At 31.7% G+C, this 10,561-nt stretch overlaps 1 protein-coding gene across 1 annotated transcript; it reads right to left on the minus strand.

Annotated features, from left to right (window-relative positions):
- Positions 1-7,082: 7,082 nt before the first annotated feature.
- On the minus strand, positions 7,083-9,540 carry LOC7478403 (cytochrome c-type biogenesis CcmH-like mitochondrial protein). The gene is made up of 4 exons (XM_002303258.4): positions 9,330-9,540; positions 8,883-9,060; positions 7,709-7,840; positions 7,083-7,622 (listed from the first exon to the last, which is right to left on the minus strand). Exons 2-4 carry the CDS (start codon positions 9,027-9,029, stop codon positions 7,422-7,424), a joined length of 480 nt encoding a protein of 159 aa, XP_002303294.2. The 5' UTR covers positions 9,030-9,060; positions 9,330-9,540; the 3' UTR covers positions 7,083-7,421.
- Positions 9,541-10,561: the final 1,021 nt, after the last annotated feature.

Genomic DNA, 10,561 nt, shown 5'->3' on the forward strand with positions numbered 1-10,561 from the left:
TGGTCTAATGGTAAAAACTTGAGATCAAGAGGTTTATTTCCTTTGTAATTTCAGGTTCGAGCCATATGGTTGCTCATATGATGGCCACTAGAGGCTTACATGGTCGTTAACTTCAAGGCCCGTGGGATTAGTCGAGGTGCACGCAAGCTGACCCGAATACCCACATTAAACTAAAAAAAAAATCAATCATGAGAGATATAATTTAATTCATAGTTTAACTTCAGATTCTAAATTTAATTTTAAAAAATTATTAATTTAAGTTTTATAAATTTCAAAATTATTAAAAATTTATATAGTTATTAATTTTAAAATTCATAAAATTAATTAAATTACATATAAACTGTTAAAATATAACCCGTCATCTAAAATAAAATTCCTTGTACACTTTGTGTTTTAGAACATTTATTTTTTTATAAATGCTGTCCTGGCATGAGCTGAACAGGTGTCAACTTTATTTGGAATGATGTATAACAGAAGGGATCTTCAAGCGTAGTTAAATAAAAAAAGAGAAAAAGACTCATATTAGAAAATGTTAATAATATAGGGACCAAAATAAATATGAGTAACCCTCCCTAGTAGTGGTTGGTGTGACGATGTAACAGTCTTGTAGGAATTAAGGTTATAAAGGATGAAATTGTAAGGTTTTATTGGAGTGAAAGTGTAAGATAACAAGGATCTCGAGTACTAAATTAAAAATGAAGAAATAATTTGGTGACCAATTTGAGGTTGGTCGGGCCTCCATGGACTAAGACCAAAGGATAAAACCTACAATGCCTCTTCCTTGTACTGAAATAAAAATTAGGTCCTAGAATTTCTGAGGACCAAGTCATATTATTTCCAATTCTAAGAATTCTTCTGCCACGCGTCGCCGGCATGTGGTTGAGATGATTTAAGCCATCCACGTGTCTCCCAATAAATCTTGGCATCTCCTGAACCTTCTTCTTTAACCTTCCCAATTCCTTTTATTTCTTTTCTGTCTCCCCCTAATTTCTCTCAGGCAGACGAATTTACAAGAAAAATATGTCTTGGTAAAGGGGATTTTAAAAAAAATAAAATGATATCGTGTGGTAAAAATCTTGAAAGAATAAATAATATTAACTAATATACTAAAACATGTGGGGGATTTACTGTTACCTCACACACAAATCACTGTGGATTACAACAGTAATCCACAGTGATTCTTCTCCCTTTTTTATTTTTTTTTTTTTCAATTTTCTTATTTTTTCTTTTTTTTCATTTATTTTTTTTTCAAAATTATTTTTGTTGGTTTTACCTTTTAAATATTGACCTGGTTAAAATTTTTGCTTAGTAATTTTTTTCTTTAAAATACTGTGAATTGCTGTGATATTTTCCCACTTAGTTTTTCTATTTTATTTCTTTATTTTTTTAAATTATATTTATCGATTTTTTTTTAATATTGAGCTGATTGAGAATTTGGTTTTGTAATTTTTTTTCTTTAAAACATTGTTGATTGCTACAGTGTTTCTCCGCATGGTTTTTTTTCTCCAAAATTATCTTTTTTTTTTATTTTTTAATATTGAGCTGGTTAAAAATTATAGTTATAATATGTGAGGAAAGCACTATAATTTTTTAAAAAAATTATTGTTCATTCCCACATGGTTTTTTTTTTTAATTTTTTCCAAATTATCCTTTTTAATTTTATTTTTTTAATATTAAGTTGTTTGTGAATTACAATTACAAGTCATTACAAATAAGGCTAAATCATGTGGGGAAGCACTGTAGCTTTCATCACAAAACACTGTGAATTGCTACAGTGTTTCCAACATGATTTTTTTTCCTTTTTTTGGTGTTTGTTTTTTTTTTTCTAAAATTGTCTCTGTCGATTTTTTTTTTAATATTAAGCTGATTAAGAATTTAGCTTTATAATTTTTCTCTTTAAAACACTATGAATTGTTGCAGTGTTTTTCCAAAATTATCTTTGTCGATTTTTTTTTAATATTGAGTTGGTTAAGAATTATAATTACAGTAAAACTAAATCATATAAGGAAAGCGTTATAGTTTTTCTCACAAAACACTGTGGATTGCTACAACATTTTTTCTCATGGGTTTTTTTCCTTCCAAAATTATCTTTGTTGGTTTTTTTTTTAATATTAAGTTGGTAGAGAATTTAGCTTTGTAATTTGTTTTTCTTTTTATTAACTGAAAAGCTAAATCATGTGGCGAAAGCACTGTATCTTTCCTCACAAAACACTGTAAATTACTACAAATCATTTTATTCAGTCTCTAAGTTTTGGATCACCAACACAACTTTTTTTTTCGTCATGAAATATTTGCTCCATCATACCTTTAATTTCTATTACTTATCTAGCGTTGGTTCATAATTATAACACTATCAAATACATTTGTTTTATAAGCCCGCGGCAGCGCGCGGGCATGTTATCTCGTAGGATGTAAAAGGTGTTTTAGAAATAATATAATTTGAATACACCTATTTTTCCAATATCAATTCTATACATGAACTCGTTTCTTTAATATAACATCGATTTCTTATGTTGATGTTTGGAATTTTATTTTATTTTTCTAATTACATTTGTTTAATTTTTGTTTTCAGATTTCTTTTCAGTGTAGACATTGAATATTCTTTACTTTCACCCAAAGTTGTTAAAATCGTGAGTGAACTCATAAAATCATATGATTTTAGGAGTCAATATATACTTAACATGCAAAATCGCTTTCAAAACTCGAAAATTGATAAAATCGGATTAAAATTGAGTAAAATCAGTAAAATCAAGTGAAATCGCATAAAAACACAATTTTATATCCATTTTTACAATTTCAACAAAAAAAAAAACATGTACTGCAGTATATGTTTCCTCTAGGCTCCAACCCTCCACATCCACATCAGCATTAGCCAGTAGCCAGTAGCAACACACATATAACATTTACCCTAAAACAGTAAGGCCTAATCTCTTTCTCTATTAACCAGCCACCGTGAGATCGACAACTCACGACTACCTCTTCATTAACAACAACAGCGCTCTCCTTTTTCTCCCATCATCAACGGCTTTTTTCTTTTCTCTTCAGAGTTCAATCTTCGACTCTTCATCAACAGCGCTCTCTTTTTTTTCATAATCAACGGCATCCTTTTCACTCCTCACTCTTCACTCTTCACTCTTCATCAACAGCGGTCTCCTTTTCAGTCTTCATCAACGACTTCCTCTTCAATCTTCATCAACAATGCTCTCCTTTTTTTTCCATCATCAACAACTTCCTCTTCATTGTAAGTTGTTCTATTTATAATGTCTATTGAGTCTAAAAGTGAAAATGTGATATTCCCCTATACAGATGCTGATTTTCCGGTCCTTGTTGCCTATGATTTTGAATAACCCTTGTGAATTTCTGCCTACCTTGTATTATTAAATACACATCTGATTGGTGCTACAATGAATGCTAGTGTGCGAAGGTCTTGTTGAGTTCGTTTCAGAAATTCTACATTTTAGGATGTCATTTCGGTATACAGGGTTCCTTCACTGAAGCAATAGATTATTCAATATATTAGGTGATAGGCTATATTATATTAGCTCTTAAGGGGACTGCCATGCATGGATTAAGCATACATTTTGGACCCAAAAGGAATGTTAATTAAACATATATTGTCTTCCTAATGGAGGTTGATGTACGACAATTGTAGCATAAATTATTTGGGGCATTAGCAACTAATCAAATATCATACAGAAAATGAATTCTCACCTTAGTTTTCCAATATATGTGCTGCTTGATTTTGATATGTTGTTTGTATCCATAAAAATTACATATTCTGTGCATGTAGTTCTCCGAGAATGTTTTGTAGACAGAAGAAATTTTCCATTTTTAACAAGCAAAGCTGCAAAGCATTAATAACTTAGATAGTGGAAACTTTGTATCAAACAGTTAAGTTGCTAAATTAAAGTATTATAGTGAGTTTTGTTATCTTTGGGGAGTAATAACTTAGATTCATAAAATAGAACTGGAGCAATAATTCAAAGAAGATCAAGAGGATAGCTTAGAACAACAAATTCGGTAGACACATGTATATGAATTGTGATCTCTGCTTTAGTTTTGCGAGTTCTTTATGCATGATTCTGGATTATATGAATTTTTATGTATAGCATATATATTATGGTACTTCTTTTTAACAAAAATTTAATTAGAATCATAAAATGTTTGGATTAATTACAGGGCTGATTTGAGTTGATTCTTGAATTGTTGAACTTATAGCATCTATAAAAAATTCTTTTGGTAATAGGCTTGATGTGCGATGGCAACATGGTATAGATATTGATAAGAATTCTAGAAACGTTAAGTGTAACTATTGTCAAAAAATTATTAATGGAGAGTCATGGTACTGAAGATGATTTGGAGATTCAAATTGATGACAATTTAGAGAATTCAATGAGTTTTGAGTTAAATAACATTGACAATATTGGTGTTGGTACTAGTAGTAGCACTAATATTCATAATATTGGTGTTGGTATTAGTAGTGACACTATAATCCTCTTGATGAAATTGATATTGATATATGTCTGAGGAATAATGAGGAAGATGAAGGCAATATAACTAGTTTTAGTTTGCATGACATACTAATAGATTGTTTGTTTTAAGTTTATTAATTGTTAATTAATAAAAAATTACTTGAATTATGTATGAATTTTTATTTGAATCATATATTTTAAGATGCTTGTATTATGTTTAAAAAAATATTTCTATGTCAAAAATTAACAACCTTGCTTTCACCGGTAAAAAAAAGGTTGGCTGACTGTGCATTTTTCTTCTTTAACAAAAATGGGTTTTAAATAAGGATCATGCCCATCTATCCATGTATGCTCCTCATGATTAAAATTAAACTCCATCCGCCAACTATTATTCTCAGTGGAACCATCCATTACCCTATAATTTTCTTACTTTATCCATAATTAACTACAAATTAGTCCCTCTTTTCAAATTCATTTCAAACCAGTTCTTCAAATTTTTTAAGTATTTTATTTTCAGCTTTGTGATATTTTATATTTCTTTTTTACTAAATTATCTTGATATCATGATATGAATTGCAGGTTTAACAAATTAACTTGGTTTAACTCGACATTTATTTTTTAAGTTGCAGGTTTGTTATGCTAACTAAAAAATTAACTTAAACCTGTTTTTTTTTTTATTATTAAATTTTATTTTTTTATATTTAATGAACTAAAAATTGAGATATTTCACTTATTTTCTTTTACAAAAATTTATGGAAGGCATCATCAATCTTTACAAAATGATCGGGGCTCATCTTCATTAGTCACTTCTAGCAAGAATTTTTTAAGATGTAAGACACCAAACTACAGCTGATCAGTTTTGGATATCATCCTTAGATGAATGGCCAAACAAAAATCATCAATCACTCCGTCAAGCAATATCTTCGGTGTTTTGTTCATTAGTGGCCATGAAAATGGTGTTGCTACTTACCTTGGGTTGAGTATCGTTATAATACAACATATCACATTTAACCAGGATGACCCCTTTTCAAACACTGTATGGACGACTACCATCCTCCATTCCAATGTACACTGAAAACTATTTCTGGTACACAAAGTTGATTGCAACTCATGAGCCGAGATGAACTGCTACGGAAATTGAAGACCAACTTAGAGAGATCAATGAATAGAATGAAGCTGATGGCAAATCAAAAGCGAAGGGACATTTCGTTCAACACTAGCGAATGGATATTTTTGAAGCTGCACCCATACCGCCAGCATACAGTCTTCAAACGAGTCCATCAGAAACTAGCTAGTTGATTTTATGGACCCTACCAGATTCTAGAGAAGATCCGACCTGTTGCATACAAGTTACAGTTATTTGGAAGGGGCACGCATTCACCCGGTATTTCATGTGTCACTGCTTAAACGATATCAGGACAACAAGGGCATTGCTGAGATGAAACCAGTCGAGTTACCACCATTCATTGACGAAGGGGTATACATTTTGGAGCCTCAAACTATTTTAGACTACCACTGGGTCAAGCAAGGAACCCATCTTGTTGAAGAGAGCTTAGTGCAATGGAAGCACCTTCCAGTTGAGGGGGCAACGTGGGAACTAACACAAAAGCTATAGGAGATGTTTCCAAATATAGACCTTATGGACAAGGATCCATTTGACGAGGGAAGTATTGTTAGGCGACGACGTTCTAAAAGGGGCTGCAAGCTAAATCCCAAATATTTGGGATGAGCTGGAACGTGAAAAAAGACTGTTGCATGCAACATGGAATGTGAACAATGGACAAGGCACGTGAAGAATAATGCAGAAATGGATCGGGTCGTGGCAGTTGAGAGTTCTACGTGCAGAAGTGGAATGGGTCCTCAGTAGTAGAGAGTTTGCATGTTTATTTCCATTAGTTATGCTCTATTTTAACATGTATTTGAATTCCAGTTATTAGCTACTAGTTTTCCTTATATTTCAGCATTTTATATGTTGTTTTTGCTTATTTAAACACCCAATAATTTATCAAAAGAAAACAAGAAAGAATTTATCCAAACTGTACGTGATACATTCTCACCCGAAGAGAATGGGTCAGTTTTGTTTTGTTTTTTTCAGAAGATGTTCATGCCCAAAACAGACAGAAAATAAAAGAAAAGGGCATTGAACCGGAAGAGCATAATCCAGTTATCTAAGCCACATCTTAAGCAGTTAAATGATGTAAATCTACTGCATAAACTGAACCAAAACGAGATTGTTTAGATGTTTTGCATCTCTGAAACCAGTACCAAATTTATAGAGAAAATATTTAAACCCACATCCACGATCACGAATCTAGTTATGATATAGCTAATGAAGCATTAAGATTCAGGAAACAAGGTGAGCTTGACTTGGTCAAGGCTTCTGCAGATGACTAAATGAAGCGCAGACAGTGGTAATGGTAATTCTTAATTGCATAAAGTTGACAAATTTGGACAACAAAGTTAATAATCTTTGCTTGATTTGAGCAGCTAAATTTGCTTGTTGATTATGATATTCCATATTCCGTATATTTGCTTGTCGCTACTGTTGAACTGAGTTGACTAGGTACATATAATTGCTCTCGAGTGACCAAAATTAGAGGACTTGCAGACTTAGCAGCCAAGGGAATCCGTTCGATTCAAACATGTTGAATTTGGTATTCCTAGCTTACAAATAAAGCATCAGTTTTAGTGTAATATGGATAAAAATATATATATTCCAACAGAAGAAATTGAATAATAAGACATCAGTAGGCATGCTAACGTGAAGACTTGTGAATTTGAATTCTGGAGTTACAACAGAAAATCAGGGAGACAATCATACTTCTTTCTCATTACCATGGGCAACCCCCTTTCAACAAGTTGATCAGCATCCCTTCCATACTTACCAGGGTACTACCCGTCAGAGCAGAGCCAAGTGCAAATGCAAACAATCAAGGGGAAAAACACTCATTATCGACCAGTCCAACTTCTCCACCAGGATGGAGTAGATCCTCCTGGGGGAGGAGGTGTAAGAATATCCAGCATAGTCTCCTTCTCCTTAGGGGTCAATGGAGCACCTCTAACTAAGTCCAGAGCCATGATGTGAACATTAGTATTTTGCCTGTGTTTCTTGTACGCCCAAAATCCTCCAGCAACACCTGCAACTAGAAGCTGCCCAAAACCTCATATTATAAGAATGGACTTAAGGAGAAAGCTTCTGTTACAAAATGATGGGACTTTTAGGCTCTTTAACTGACCGGTGAAAGCCACAAGGCTGCAGTCTGCATATCAAATTTTGGAGCATAAAGTACTGTCTCCCCAAAATCATCCTCGAGCTTTTTGAAGATATCTTTGTCAGTTTTCCCAGCCTGAATCTCATCACGGATCATCTACATCACAAATATTATCAGCATGTCAGTTTTGAATGGTATCAGACAGCAAAGACAATTAGAGAAGCACTAAGATGGGATCAGTATCAATGAAAAGAATGACCAGACTTCTAGTCTGCTAAACAAAATTGCAAAAAGCAGAAAATTAACCAAATATCATGCTAGGAGGTAGCAATGATGATTCAAGTTGTGACTTGCGAGTCTAAACAAAAAACCATTCACTAAATTGCCATTGTTTGATAATTCTAGTTTGGAAAAAAGTTCTCATCAAAGGAGTATTTGAAAACATGCTAAATTTACTACAGACAGCCATGATTCCACAGTTTCTCTGCCAATAGTGAGCGTCCTATGCAGCTATCAACAAAGGTTTGTATCACTATATAACAAATATTAGAATCTCTTGAAGCCTAAGCTCTTAACTGCACACTAGTAATGATTTATTTTATTAAGTTAAAATCTGATAAAGGCAACAATCAAAACTTTACAAGCTTCTGAAGATAAAACGTTGACATCACTCCACATGGTTTTGAAATGATAGACTCAAAGCTTAATTGAAGGTCCAATGAAGTGTCATTAAATCATGGAACATGACAACAGGGTTTGGATCGTTGAACAAGGACAATAACAAGCATTGCCCATGGGCGATCTGAAATGGTGATACGAGGATTGATCAAAAGAATGAAAAAAATAAATAAAACAAGGCATGGCAACAAATCAAAATCATTTAAAAAAACATCTAAGATGTTTCAAAATGTGGCTTGGACTCAAACCGGGCAGTCAATATATACTCCTATTAGATAAAAATCATAACTTGGGACCTCTTAACAATTTAAACTTTTGAATTGATATGGTTTCTGACATGATATCGAAATCTCAATTAACAACTTAGGTTAAGATGGTTATTTGACACCCAATCCACAGTTGAAATTAGAACCAAAACATAGAAAATAGAAAATAAAAATGTAAAAGCAGCATTAGGATAATCATATTCTATTCGGAACATTTACAAGATATAAAAGATCAACCATGATAATATTTATACCTTCCTAAGGAGAATGGCGATATCTGCCTGAGAATCTTCAATGGACTGACTCCCGCATTCAGTGCACCTAACATTGTGGCTAATATTCCTTGCTCGAGCATCCACTACCTGGGCCTTCTTCAACTCCTCGTCTTGTTCGTTTCCCATAATAGGTAAATATCTTCCAACTTGTAAGTAACTAACAAATATCAAAAACCCAAGATTTTAGAATACTTGATTTTGTCCAATTCTCAGTGAGGCATTTTATCAAACACATGGTAAGCACCTCGAGACCCAGAAAAAGCAATGTTCAAGAAGAAAAGCCAGAAATACAATTCAAGAAAACCGTAGTGGCAATACACAATAAACTAGTGATTGGTTGAATTGAGGAGAGGTCCTCCAATAGCTAAATTACAAACAGGGAGAGGGAGTAGAATAAATAGAGGGAATCAAACAAAGAACGCATACCTGACACACACAGATAACAGCGGACTAGAGAATATAAAGATGTTGGCTATTTAGAATTAACAGGCTTGATGGGGTTATGTTTCTCAAAGTGTTTGGATGATTGATGTTTTTGAAATGTCAAAAACAATCTTTAATTAAATCAAACTAATATCAAAATGAATTAAGAGCTTTAGTTTTAGCTATCTTGTTTGTCCATTAAAACAACATTTTTAAACTGATTTTTTTTTTCTGAACTATTTATAAGCCATTAAATTTACAAATAAAAATAAGTATATTTTAACTTTATCTTCAAGAGAAGATTTATTTAAAAAAAAAAATATCATGGTAGTCATCCATTCATAAATATAAAAAAATAAAATTAATTATTCTAAAGATTACCAGTTCAAGTCTCATAAATTTTAAAATTATTAAAAATTTATATAATTATTAATTTTAGAACTCATGAAATTATTCAAAATACATACAAGTTCATCCAAACAACCATATTAATTAAAAATATATTAGTTTTCACTAAAACATTTTCATATATTTTAAACCAGTCGTGCGCCACTCACGCTAGGAGAGGGATGATACATTCGATTATTTGTATTTATTATTATAACCATATTTGTGTATAGTTTTAGTTGTTATTATTATTTTTATTATTTTTTATTTTTTAAAATAATAATAATAGATCTCACGCCAATAAAAATGTTTAACCCAGACTTTATAGTTGAAAAACAGTAAAAAAAACTAAATAATACATAATTAACTCCTATACGATAATAAAGTTTTTGAATAATTTGAAGTATCTTGATGTGTATTATCTAACATAGAAGGGGTGGTTTTCTTGATTTTTCTGCTTTTAAATTTTATCAAGAAATACTTAATATGAATTTTATTTGCTAGGATATAAGTTTATTCCCACTCATTAATTGTTATAGACTAAAAGAGCCTTATTTAATGTGTTTCTTGAAATCTTAAAAGTAAATAATTTTAAATGGACCTTCTTTACTTTATTAAAATGAAAATGAGTAGATTATTCCAAAATATATATTACTTTGTTTTCCAAAAATAAAAGTCACGTAATTTTCTTTCTTACAAACTTTACATTGAGTTGGTATATATTGCAAATTAATTTTATAAATAGCTTATTCAAAGAATCATGATCCTAATTTTTTTGAAAATCAAAGACCATATACTATAAATCATAAATTATTACTAATAATATTGTTTTGTGATGCTATGACTTC

Source organism: Populus trichocarpa, chromosome 3 (genome assembly GCF_000002775.5).
Source record: "Populus trichocarpa isolate Nisqually-1 chromosome 3, P.trichocarpa_v4.1, whole genome shotgun sequence".
In the NCBI taxonomy this organism is placed as follows: domain Eukaryota; kingdom Viridiplantae; phylum Streptophyta; class Magnoliopsida; order Malpighiales; family Salicaceae; genus Populus; species Populus trichocarpa.